The sequence below is a fragment of the Elephantulus edwardii genome, unplaced genomic scaffold (assembly GCF_000299155.1).
Source record: "Elephantulus edwardii isolate Elephantulus edwardi_28Jun2011 unplaced genomic scaffold, EleEdw1.0 scaffold00189, whole genome shotgun sequence".
NCBI classification, from domain to species: domain Eukaryota; kingdom Metazoa; phylum Chordata; class Mammalia; order Macroscelidea; family Macroscelididae; genus Elephantulus; species Elephantulus edwardii.
In genome coordinates this window covers 4,890,511-4,904,024 of record NW_006399939.1, presented here as the reverse complement: position 1 = coordinate 4,904,024, position 13,514 = coordinate 4,890,511, and the positions used below count along the sequence as shown (strand labels likewise).

Below are 13,514 nucleotides of genomic sequence, written 5' to 3'. Positions count from 1 at the left end.
TGGACATGTCACACAGGATCTTGTGGTCTGGCCTGTCCCTCCACGTGGACATGTCACACAGGATCTTGTGGTTTGTCCTGTCTCTCTACGTGGACACACTGAAGGAGGCATTAGGAACCTGGCGTGCACTGGGACCTGGTGCGTCCTGTTGGCCACAGAAGCCATCTGCATGCTGACCATGACATTCTTCACTGCTCAGCACGGGGTTAGGGAACACCTGTCTTTGGAGAGGTCTGGGGCTATGACAGTTGGGGCTTCCAGAGAAGAAGGAGGTAACCGGTGAGGGCCATGAGGGTAGCCCTGGTTTGTTTCTCCCTCTGGCTCAGCTCCTGAGCTCACACAGTGGAGACCAGGAGACACGAGGAGCCGGGGATGCTAGAGTGTGGGTGGTGGGGAGAAGATGAAGGCAGGCGGCGGGAGCCAGTCCAGATGGTGCATGTATCACACCCCCCACATTCCTCAGCCTCACCTCTGAGCCTGACCCCTGGCCCTTTCCCCATCAATCCTAGGAGGGGGAGGGACAGTGTTGGTCCAGGTGGGCACTTAGGGACCACTGGGGCAAGGAGAAGCAAAGGTGGCTGGAGGCCCTGTGCAGTTGGCTGGCCGTGGGCCAGGGCGAGGCCGAGGGGTGGTCACCTTAGCTCAATAGATTGAAGGGTGTCAGAAGTGGAGCCACCCCAAAATGAGTCTCCTCTAGCACCCTGACGTTAGACTAACATGACCTCCCATCCCTCTACATCTCCCTGGGACTGCAGGCCACCTGAGCAGGGACTGGTTGACTGTCATCTAAGTCAGGAGGAGGCAACACTCCACAAAGTCCTCCACGACCCATCTGACCATGGGGGCTGTGCGCTTCTATGGTGCTGGAAGCGACGCCACCAGGCACTCGAATGCCAGCAGGCTTACGGTGGACAGGTTCCGCCGGAGCTTCCAGACCAAGAAGTAGAAACACCAGGGAACGAGCCCGTGAAAACCCTACGATATTACCACAGAATATCTTCTAACTGGGCTCAAGCAAGCTAATGCTCGTGAGGGGGGCACAGGAGCAGTGACGTTCATCCTGTTACACACAGGCTCACCGCACATCGGAATTGACTCTATGACAGCTAACAGAAGCTCTCCTAACACCTTCAGGAAGAGCTGGGTCGGGCCTTTGGAATGCCCAATCTACAGACAAAGAAACTAAGGCTTGGGGAGTTTGTGACTTGCCTCAAGAGAGAAAGAAATGGACTGAAATGACAGCCTAATGTCTTGGGACTCCTAATTCCATGTAAATTTCAAGTTGGCTCCAGATTGCTGGGCTGCTTTTTCTAGGAAACACTTCCAAAATGATTCGTGGTTGCCTGGAGGTCCCTGGCCTTCAATGTGTGTGAGTTCTAATGTTGCAAAAGTGGTGTTGAGTCGCTCCAACTTTTAGCAGCTCTGTGTACAGCCCTGCTGTGTCCTGTGCCATCCTCACTGTCTCTGCTGTACTCATGTCTGCTGTTACAGCCACTGTATGTCCATCGGGGGTGCAACCTAGCATCAGAGGGTGATGGGAAAGGAGCCCCAACCTCGCTCCCCTAGAGCGCAGCATAGTCTGTTTGCCAGGACCAGCTCTGGCTCTCCCACTCTGGGGTAAACTGAAATCACATTTAGAACAGGGCAGAAGGGTGCCCTGGAGCCATGCGGCCCCTGTGTGGGGGTGGAGGCCTTTACTTTGATGCCCACTCTCAGATGGCAAAAAGCTGAGGACCAGGGGAGGCAGCACAGGGCAGAGACTCACCTGGGCGTAGTTCTCAGCTCGGGTGAGGAGCGGCAGCTCGTAAGCGGTGGAGAAGTGGGTTCGGACCTGCTGCATCTGCCCGAAACGCTCCCTCTTCCTCCACTTGGCCCGCCGGTTCTGGAACCAAACCTGCGGAACAAAGTGGGCATTTTGGGTGAGGCAGGACCTGGAGGCCTTGCCATGACCTTGGCCCACCCCATGCTGCTGCACTGTCAGACTCCTCTGGTCCTCAGGAGTTTCTGGTCTGGAAGCACAGATGCTGAGTGATAGCTCACGTCAGCCATGACTACAGCCCCAGACAAGTCATTTTTACTTTCTAGAAGCTACAGAATCTTCAGCTTGCAGGCTCTGCCCACAAAACCCCTGACCCTCTCTTCAGTCTTCATCTTCCAACCTCAGCAGTGCTGGGCACAGATTCCTGTAGAGAATCAGACAGAAGGCACAAGTGCCCCTTCCAAAAGTCATCCTCCTAGACAATCACACACACAGCTTTCCAGAATGTTCGCAGCTCCCTGGTGCCTTTGAGCCCTCGTTCAGAATTCCTACCTTCCCAAACTTTGCCTTCAGCCTTCTGGATGGAAATAAAGTTTCCCAAGTCAGACTATGCCCATGTTCAGAGGGGCAAGGCCCTCTGGGATACCAGGGTTCAGTTTAGCAACACAGTGGCAGTCCAGGAAGGCTTCCTGAAGGAGCAGACTGAGGCTGGACCTTGGATGATTGGCAGGAAGGAGGAAAGTGGACTTGAGTTTAGAAATGATGAGGCGCATGTGGAGACCTGAGGAGGGCATGCTTCCCAGTTTGAGGGATGTGGTGAGAGATGCAGAAGTCTGGCCTTTATGGTCGGATAGCAGAGGGCCCTCAATGCCAAGGGCAGGTGACTGTCCTCAGTATTGATGACACAGGGAGCCACCACAAACTCCAGAGCAGATGAGTGGCCAGATATAGATGAGGAGTGAGACCCCCCCCCACACACACACACACGCACCCTCATCACAGAGCCTGGGACGATGAGTTCTAGGATGTCTAAACTAAAAACATAAGCCCACTGCCATCAGGTCAATTCTAACTCAGGGCAACCCAGGTGCTACAGCACAGATTTGCTCCCAGGGTTCCATGGGATTTTCTTAGCTATAATCTTTATGGAAGCAGATTGCCAGGCCTTTCTTCCGTGGTGTCACCAGATGGATTCAAACCACCAACCTTTAGGTTAGTAATTGAGATACACTGTTTGCCAACCCCACTCTCAGTGCTCTTTGGGGGCCTCCAGGAAAGGGGATGTCTCTCATATAGGCGTGTGTCCGGCAGTTTGGTGATGGGCAGTGTGGGGCCTTTGCAGAGGTGGACAAGATCCAGTTACGGAGTCTGTGACCTCCCCCCCCCCCCAGGCCTGGGGATCTGGGCACGTGGTGGAGGAGGAGGGAGAGTGAGGAAAACATGGCCTTCAAGACCTGGGTGACTTCAGGCTGAGTCACGGGCAGACCTGGAGCTCCCAGAAGGCAGTTTCTGCAATTCTGAGTGGACCATCCAGCTGGCCTTACAAGACTCAGGTGAAAAGACAGCCCCTCCAAACAGCACCCTACAGCTGCCTCACAGACCAGGAGACTGGAGCGTGACAAGAGCTTGGCTGCAGGGCCCCGCCCCCGGGCACCCTGTCAGGTGCTTATCAAGGCTGAGACCCTACACGGTTGACTTGTGTCAGTCTTGGCTCTGAGTGAAAGCACCTCTCATCCACCATGAACAAAGTTCCTGCAGAGGCAACTACAGAGGCGTCTTCTCTCGAAACTCCTCTCGCTGGAACCAGCATAACATGGGAGGACCTGGCTGTGGGGACAAAGGAGTGACCTCTTCCCAGAACAGCACAGAGGCCGGCCAGTCTGCCTGGACAGCTGGGGGTCAAAAGTGGTCATGGGAGCATTATGAACAGCTTCACTTTCTGCATCCATAAAGTGGGTCCATTTTCTGCCCTGTAGGGGTGGATGTGAGGATGTGGTAAGATGCTAGGAACTGACGCCAGAGGATGTTTTTAGAGTGATGCACACTGTTTAAGGGGCCATAGTGTGTAGTAACATGATGGACAGGATGCAAGCCTAATGGCAGTTATCCAGCTATTTCATGGGGAGAAAGATGGGCAGTATTTTCCCTGAAAGATTTATAGCCTGGGAGCTCAGTAGAAGGTCTCTGTGAGCAGAAATCAGTGGTGTTGTTATAGTGCAACAATTAAGTAATTGACTGATAATCACAAAGTCAGCAGTTCGAGCCTACTATCTATACTGTATGGGAAGAAAGAGCTGGTGATCCACTTTTGTAAAGATTACAGAGCCCAGGAGACTCTGTGGGCAGTTCGAGTCTATCAGACAGCTACCGACTTGGAATCCACCTAGCCACACGCAACAGCAACCACACACTGTTTATGCCCTGGCCTGCCTCTCGGTCTTTTGCTACAAGAAAGATGTAAAAAATGATGGGGTACACGTGTCCTGTGCCAGGTGTGCCTCAAGTCAAAGAACTTCATTTTACTGTGCTTCCAAGATACAGCATTTTTCACACAATGAAGCAGTAAGACAACCCTGCATCCGACAGGCCTGTTGGTGTCATTTTCCCAGCAGCGTGTGCTCGCTTCATGTCTCTGTGTCTCATTTTGGCAACTGTCACAGTATTTCAGGCTTTCTCACAGAGCAACTGCATACTTCACAGACTGCAGTGTCAACTCAGCTTACCACCATGGAGTCAGAACCGACTTGTAGCTGGCTCTTTGAGAGGGTATTCAGAGGTGGTAAATTACACAGGAGGAGATTGCTCATCTTTCTCCAAAGAAGCAACTGGAGGATTTGAACCACATGCCTTGGGGATAGTAGCACAACTCCTTACCTACTAGGCCACCAGAGCTGCCAGACTATATACAGCCCATAGGCCTAACTTTTATATGCACCAGAGAATAAAAACCATTCCTGTGTCTCACTTACATGGGTCTGGAACCAAATCCTAAATCTCCAAGGTGTTCATACCCTCTCTGCGTTAACTCAGCGGTCTCCCACAAAGTCCAAATGCACACACTTTCCTGCCCAATTTCTTCCCAAGTCATCCCATCTCTCTGCTCTGCCTGAAGGGTGCGAAAAGCTGCCTTCTGCTGTTCCCCGAGGAGGTCAGCCCCCTCCTGGGCTTGGAGTCTCAGCCCCTGCCCCACAACCTCCTGGGGCCCCTGTCCTTGGGGGGCAGGGGGCTGGGGGAGGGTTCCTGGGGTCCAGGCCCAGGCTGCCCAGCAGGAACTGAGGGTGGATTGGGTCTCCCCCTGTGCTGCTGAAACGGGATCCCCCTTTATCAGTGGCCTGGAGTGGGGGGCTGGGGGCAGGATGAGAGAGTGAATCAGAGGAGCTTGTTTTCATTTCATGTTTAATTTCCTGCAGGCTTAGCTCAGCCTTTCCGCTCCTTCCTCAGCCTCCCAGGGTTTTCTGGGGGGGAGGGGGCGCTGGAGGAGGGGGAGGGGCAAAGCCCACTAGAGGCATCAAGATATATGGCTTCTTTCTTTCTTTGGGGGCGGAGAGAAGGCATGAAGAAGTTTCTGCTGGGGCTTCCCTGGAGTCCCTGTGGGTTCCCGCCCATTGTGGGGCTGTGTAGGGTGAGAATGGAGAGGGGGATTGAGTGTGAGGGAGACGGGGTGGGGGTGGGGGGAGACCTGGGGTTATCCGGGAAGATGGCTGAAGGGGCAGGCAGAGGTGTGGAGATAACACCATCTTTGGAAGGGTGTGAGGGAGGGTCAGATGGGGGGATTTGTTTGAAAGTTAAATATGGAACTGGAAGAAGGACAAGCATCTGCCCATTTCTATCTCTGCCTCTTCCTCCACCCCTCCCTCCTTTTCCTCCTCCTCCTCTTCTTCTTCCTCCCAAGTTCCTTTGTCTCTGGGCCTCCTTATACCATAGTTTTGGAGCCTGGTTACTCAGCTCAGATTGAAGACTCGAGCTAAGGCTGGCCCCTTCTGGAACCTCACCCATGAATTGTGGGGGTCTCCCTGGTCCCTCAATGCTCATATTCATGAAGCAGCCTCTTGGCACACCCTGCCCAGCCTCTCTGGGGCCTTCCATTTAGAACCATCAGAGCCTAGGGCAGCTCTGAGTGCTCCTGTCCAGATGCACCCGCAGACTCCGTAGCCCACCCTGTGCTTTGGCCCCACAGCACCCTGGACCACTGTGCCGCCTGGTGAACGGTGGAGCTGCTCCATTCTGAAGGTGGCGCCCAGGACCACCCTGCTCCTGGCCCACCCCAGCCCAGCGCAGCCGGCTTGGAGAACCAGGCTGTGCAAGGAACCTAGTGTCTTGGTGGAGGCTGCGCTTAACCGCAGCCCATCTGGGGCCAGGGCGGGGTGGCCCAGGGCGGGGAGGCCTCTGCCTTATTGTCTTCAGACACCAGCTGCGGAGATTGGAATCCCAGACAGCAGAAAGAGGCCCCTGCAGACCCCTGGAGCTGGGCCAGACCCCAGGGTTCTTTCCAGGAAAAGTCCACCTCAGGCCCCCCACTCTCCCTGTCCCCGTCACCACTCTGTGCCAGGCACCCGGCTTCCCACCAGCAGAGTGGAGGCCCCCAGAACAAGCTCAGCAGAGGCAGGCTGGGGGTTCCATCACAACCCCCCCTCCCAGGGCACTGCCAGGCCCTGGGTGCAACCCAGAGATCTGACGCACATGAAGATCCCACCCACCCTGCTGTCTTCAGACAAAGAAAGTCTCAACAACTTGGCATGTGTCCTGGTACTGCAAACTGAAGTCAAATAGGCACTGGGCTGGGACGCGGGCGTCCTGGCTTCTCCTTTCAGAGTTTGCTCCTGAATCACCGTTAATCTCATGCCTACCTTCCTCATCTATCAGCTGCGTTTTCAGCTCTCACATCTGGAACTAGGATTCTCCCCATAGACGATGGATTTACAAAACGTCAGGGTTTCCTTTTCTGCCTTGGCTGCCAGGAAGCTCAAGGTTGAAGTCTGTGCTCAGTGGTAATTATTATTTTTTTGCCTAAGTTGTTGACAGGATTATCTCCCATTTCATGGCACTAGTTCTCAGTTTTAAGAAGCTCCAGTTACACTGCTCACCCAATGGTGGCATCTGTCCAGCAGTTCAAATGGCCAGTATTCTCCTGTGCAATTTACAGCCCCTGAAAACACGCTAGAGCGTTCGCTGTGATTGGCTCTCACTCACTGGCAATGAGTTGGGCTGCTTGGGTTTTTAGTCAGGTGGTTTGTTGTGTTTTGGATTTTCGGGGTTTTGAAAAAAAATCCTTGTTCTTAGATTAAAACAGGGGGCAGGCTGCCCTCAGGGAGCTTGAAGTTAATGGGGTTTGTGCAGCCACTGAGGGGAGCCATAGCCAAGGCTTAGATGACGACATGTTTACTGCTCATTGCTAGCTCTTTTTGCACTAGCCATTGTGGGTGAAAACGGTTTCTGGACTCTATTAGAGGCCTCTGCCTCATTAAACAGAACATGGTTGAGGCTGATGGCTCTTTTATTGACGCCATAAGACTGCCTGCTAAAGATTCTGCACTGAACTGCAGCAACCATGTCCCTGCGGCCAGTGGAGTCTTCGTCCTTACACAGAGTGGCCCGGGCTGCTGAGCTCTGCTGCTCTGAAAAAAAGTCCGCGTTGCTCTCAGCCTCTTGATTCCTCTGACTCACGTTAAACAAAACAACACTCCTCTTTTCTCGCATCCTCTCAATTCTTCTGGCTCACTGATAGGGGGAACACTGGCATATAACAAACCCGTAACTGCTATTTCTAAAGTGCTTTGGGTTGGAAAAAGTAGCTAGAGCTTGTCTATTTTATTTGAAACTGAAGTCGACCCCCCCACCCCCACCCCATGCATGCTATGCTGGTTCATGGATTTCTCTGACCTGTATTTTGGCTACTCATTGTCTATACTTCTTTTCTAGTTCTTTCTTTATAGTGATTCCTTGCAAGGAGGGGTAACACACTTCCATGGACAAAGGAGGTCAACCAACCCACAAATCCTTACTCATCTCCACTGTTGCTCTTTGTGATGGCCTTCTTTAATTGAGGGGGCACAATGATGAACAGGACTCTGCCTAATGGAACTCACATTCTAACATGAGATGACAAACACATAAAATAACTTGTCAACAAAAAATTTTATAAAGAAGACAAACACGGCAGTGCAGTGGAAGGTGACCTGGTTTGGTTATGTGCTATTGTACTGGGTTGGGTTATACTGGATTGAGTTGAGTTGGGTCTGGTTGGGTTGAATAGAGTTGTGCTGTGTTGCATTGTATAGAGTTGTGTTGCTTTGTATTGTGTTATCTTGTGTTGTGTTGTACTGAGTTGTGTTGAGCTGTACTGAGTTGTGTTGAGTTGCATTGTGTTATCTTGTGTTGTACTGAATTGAGTTGGGTTGTATTGTGTTGAGTTGCATTGTGTTATATCATATTATATTGTGTTGAGTTATGTTGTATTGAGTTGGGTTGTGTTGTATTATGTTGAGTTGTATTGTGTTATCTTGTGTTGTGTTGAGTTGTGTTGAGTCGTATTGTGTTGTATTGAGTTATATTTCATTATATTGTGTTCAGTTGTGTTGTATTGAGTTGGGTTGATTTTTTTCATGGTTGGATGGTGGTAAGAGACTATCGTCTTAGTCATGTTACTCAGGAAGACCTCTCAGAGAAGGTATATTCTCTGAGTTCAGACCTAAAATCTGAAAGAGAAGGCTTCCACCGTGGGTAGAAGGAAGAGCTGGATTGTTCCATTGGTTGACATAGATGTCTTTATGTTGATTCTGCTTCCTCTTTGAGATGGTCCATCTGGTGCAGAAACCAGTCCCTTTCTCCTTTGTGAAAAGGCCTGAACTCTCACATCATGAAGAGCCCCAGAGCCAACAGGCTTCCTGCCTCTCTACTTGGGGCACTCTCCTCATCCCCTTTCACAGTACAGAGCCAGAAACTGAACTGGATAAAAGCTGTGGCACTGGTTGAAACAGGGCCCTGAAAAGTCGCCTCACAGGATCTTATTGGCCTGAGGATAGGAAAGGCTGGTATGACTGATGAGCAGTCAGGAGATCCCTGGGCCAACCCTGAGCCCAAGCCAGGCCCTTCTCTACCACCCAGCCCCAGGTGGCCCTGCTGACCTGCACTCGGGCCTCGGTGAGGTCCGTCCTCATGGCCAGCTGCTCCCGTGCATAGACATCCGGGTAGTGTGTCTTCTGAAATACCTTCTCCAGCTCCTCCAGCTGGTAGCTGGTGAAGGTGGTACGATTCCTCCTCTTCTTACCCTTGTTGCTTTCTGAGTCGGCCTTCTCTAGTGGGCTGGGGAGGTCAGCGCTGGCCCGGTTTGGGGGGCCCTTCACCCCAGCCTCCTTCACACTGAGGTAGCTGTTGTCCATCCCCACGGTGTCGGAGTCCGGCGGTAACTCCGGCTCTCCCAGCGAGCTCTCTTTGGCTGAAGGGAGAGAAATAAGGTCAGAAAACCATGGTGGAACCAAGCAAGAGAGCAGGAAAGGCCTGGGACAGCTGTCTCCCACCTTTTCCCTCCCAAAGGCATATGGGAAGTGAAGTTTTCTGTTAACATGCTGTGTGACCTTGGGCAAGCCCCTTCCTCTGAGTCACTGCACTGTCATCTTAGAATGGGCTGAACAGCAGCAATATATGAATCTGGGTCAGCCCAGCATGATCTCTGTGACCTTTAACCTGCAATCCACCAGAGAAGATGCTGAGCCAGTGACTCTGACTTCCCAGGGAGAAGGGGAAGAAGCTCAGTTTCCATCCATGTCTGGCCCAGCTGGACTGGGCATGCATCGGAGCAGCCAGTATTGATGTGGACAGGACTTTTCTTTCTTGTCCCAGTCTTTGTTGCAGGTTCAGCAGGAACCTGGGCCCCAAGCCTCCAGCACATAGCACCCAGAGTGCAGGGGCACAGCAGGGAGCATGGGGGTCTTGGCTTTGAGTCCCACTCTGAACTACACTCCCTTGTCTGTGACTCGGGGAAGCAGGAGCCTGGTTGGCTGGGATAATTTAGACAGTTAATAGGAAGCACATGGGGCCCATCTCAAATGATATGAGCGAGCTCTGATCATCACATCCACCATGTGTGGCAAGTGTGAACATGAATCCCTCTGAGCCTCAGTTTTCTCTTCTGCAAAATAGGCCCAAGCAGCAAGCCCACACCTTGAACCCAGGTCTCTGGACTCCACCCAGATTCTGAGCACCAAGGTCCAGGTTTGCTCTCCTCCCTGGTTTTCTTAGTACTTTGAGGGGCCCCTTATTGCTGGTATAGACAAGTGTCCAGAGCTTTTTAGGACCTTTCTTGGGGGCACTAGCAATGTGGATGCCCTAGGAGTGGGGCCACCCCCTCAGGCACCCATGGGTACCCTAGTCACATGCAGACAACCAGGCTTCAGTGACAGCATTATGCAAAATAAAGCTGGCAGCTGGGCCAAGAGCTTTCAGCAAAGATATTTATCTTCCTGGCAGACAAGTCTAATGTTTTGGGGATTTTTTTTTAAAGGAAAGAAATCCCACCCAGCCTCACCAAAAATAAATATCCCCGTTATGCAACTTCCTGGAGGCCAGACTTTGGGCGAGACAACCTCAGGTCCCTCCCCTCCACCCTTCTGCTTCCCCAGGCCCCAGCCCACAAGTCCTTGAACCCTCGGACCCTCAGCTGCATCCCCTTAATGGTGTCGTGGCATCTGCCTGGGATTGCGACCACCCACAGAATAATGGGGCTGCGACTGGGTGAGGGGTGCTACCTATCATTAAAGCCCAAATCAAGGGAGTTCTGGTGGCCTTTTCCATAGGCTGTTGTACTGCTAACCCAGCTGTACTGATGACTTTGTCAGTTCAAATCCACCAGCAACTCCACTGGAGAAAGATGGACAATCTTCTTCCATACAATTTACAGCCTTGGAAACCCAATAAAGTGTCAGCTATGAGTAGGTTCTGACTTGACAGCATTGACCTTGAGCGTTAGCCCAGACTCGAATCTTTCCTGTGGGGAAGCTGAGGCCCAAGTGTGAGGTAAGGTTACGTACTAGAGATAATGTGACCTCTCAGCTCCTACCTGTCCTCTGTCCCCTCTGCCTGGGACTTGGCCATGTATTCCCTGCCCCCATCCCCTGAGGAGTGAGACAGGTGCAGAAAGAAGGCAGGAGTCCTGCTCTGCTCATCCTGCAGGGAGAGAGGCTGGCCCCGAGGAGGACGAGGAGGCAAAGATGCGCCTCTCTGCTTTGAGTTTGTTCTCACTTTAGCCTCAGGGGAGAAAGTAATCATGTAATCTCCAAGCAATCCACTCTGAGACCAGATACATGGAGGATGGATGAGAAAGGAACCCAGTGTGGGCCAAAAACCACCAGACAAGAGTTAAGAAGGTGGTCTCCCTCTCAACCCCACCATGTGCTGCTCATGGCGCCAGATCCCCCCTTCGTTGTTACCAGTGCTGACAAATGTATTTTACCCTTCATGACCACGTGGAGCTGCCCCAAGGGATCTCCAAGGCCGAAATCTTCACAAAAGCACATCACCAGTCACTGGGTGAATTAGAACCACTAACCTTTCAGTTTATAGTTAGTTACGTGTCAAACCACTCACTACTAGGACTCCACAGACCACTTATGCACCCTGTGAGTCTCCGGTCACTGCCGTCACTCAGTGGGGTACCCACCCATCCTATCCTTCCGCAGGCTCTGGAAAAGGAGGAAAGAGGAGAAAAGGATGGGGTGCATATGAGACCAGCTAGTCTACACAGATGTCAGCTCTGTGGAAATCTTGGAGGCCAAGGGTTCTAGAACAGTGGGGCTTCGAGTTCTTAGAAAAGAAGATGGATCTTGCCCATAATTACCCTGTCTTTTCACCCAGCTCCTTCCCATTTCCTTCACTCCCTCCATCCACCCACCAAACTGTGCAGCCCTGTGGTTTTGCTCCTCCCCATTTTCACCCCTTTGCTCCCAACCCTTCCCACCTTGAGTTCCCATACATGTTTTACTAGTTATTCTTCTATTTTGACAATAATGGTCTTAGGCAGTATTTGTCATTATGAGACTGAGTTAGCTTACTCTGCATAGTGCTCTCCAGTTTCTTCCAAGTTATGTAGTATTTTTCAAAATTGTTGCTCCTGCATGCAGCGTAGTATTTATTGTATGAATGTACCACACTTTCTCAGTCCAGGCACTTGTGGCTGGACATTTGGGCAGTTTCCATGTTCTTACAATGATGAATAATGCTGCTATGAACACTGGTGTACAAATCTCCATTTGTGCCTCAGTTCTAATGTTTTTGAGGTATATTTAAAACAGTGGAATAGCTAGGTCAAATGGAGTTTCAATGTCCAACTTTTTTTAGGAAACACCAAACTGACTTTCAGAGTGGTTGTACCTATTGCGTCTCGGCCTTTTGGCTAAGATCAAGTGCAGAGTGGTTGTACCGTTTGAGAATGTCACCAACAGTATATGAGAATTCCCACCTCTCCACATCTTCTCCAACAGTTACTGCTTGCTGCCCTGCTAAACAAGGCCCTATGGTGATTAATTTGATAAAACATAATATATGGGAATGACTGTATGAAACACGATGTGAATGAAGAATAGTGTGAAACACAATGTATATGAACTTTGTAAACAAAACAATATTGTTGTTCTTATATGTCGTTGAGTAGCCTGCGACTCATAGCGACCCTATGTACAATAGTGCTAAACCCTGCTGCCAATCTCACTGTCTCTGACATACCTACTACCCCCAACACCCCAGTCACTGAATCAATCCATCTCATCAAGGATCTTCCTCTCCTGAGCTGTCCCTCCACCCTCTCAAACATGACGTCCCTCTCCAAGGACTGGGCCCTCCTTGCAACATGTCCAAACTATGTCAGACAAAGCCCCAGAATCCTTGACTCCAAGGAGCAGCCTAGCTTCACCCTCTCCAGGATGGAACTCTTTGTTCTCCTAGCAGTCCATAGTATATTCAATACTCTTCTCCAACACCACAGCTCAAAGGTATCAACTCTCCTTCTATCGTCCCTAGTCATTGTCCAGCTCTCTGTTGCATAGCAAGTGATTGCAAAGAATACGGCCTGTTTCAGGTGCACCTTAGTCTCCAGACTGACATTGTTGCTCTTCAGTACTTTGGAGAGGTCCCTAACAGCAGACTTTCCCATAGCAATATGTCTTTTAATTTCCTGGCTCCTGGTGCCAAGAGTGTTGACCGTGGAGCCAAGGAAACGAAAGCTGTGAAAAATCTCAATATCTTCACCATTTATCATGATGCTGCCAATTGGCCCAGGGGTGAGAATCTTTGCTTTCTTGATGTTGAGATTCAAACCATATTGAAGGCTGCAGTCCTTAACCTTCTGCAGCAAGTGCTTCAGGTTCTACTCAGTTCCAACAAGCAGGGTTGTGTCATCTGTGTAACACAGATTGTTGATTAATCTTCCTCCATTCCTGATGCCACATTCCTCCTCATGGAGCCCAGCCTCCTGGATAATCTGTTCTACATACAGGTTGAAAAAGTATGGAGAGATAGGACACATCCCTGGCGTACACCCTTCCCAATTTTGAACCATGCAGTGTTCCCTTGCTCTGTTCTGATGACAACCTCCTGATGCTGCCCTATATGTGTTCACCAAGTTGTGCCAAGAAATCTAGAGGACAACCACCTGGCCTACTTCCTGGAAGAGATATGTATTTGTTCCCATTCCAAAGAAATGTGACCTAAAAGAGTGTGGAAATTATCTAATAATATCATTAATACCACATGCAAGCAAGATTCT

General features: G+C 50.9%; 1 protein-coding gene across 1 annotated transcript in view; it reads right to left on the bottom strand.

Annotated features, from left to right (window-relative positions):
• ALX4 (ALX homeobox 4) overlaps window positions 1-13,514 on the bottom strand; it is a 59,814-nt gene that overhangs the window by 2,545 nt on the left and 43,755 nt on the right. Inside the window, exons 2-3 of the mRNA XM_006896750.1 lie at window positions 8,884-9,194; window positions 1,766-1,894 (exon numbers count right to left, since the gene is read on the bottom strand). Of these exons, the coding sequence (XP_006896812.1) occupies window positions 1,766-1,894; window positions 8,884-9,194 (440 nt within the window). The remainder of the gene's footprint in view (window positions 1-1,765; window positions 1,895-8,883; window positions 9,195-13,514) is intronic.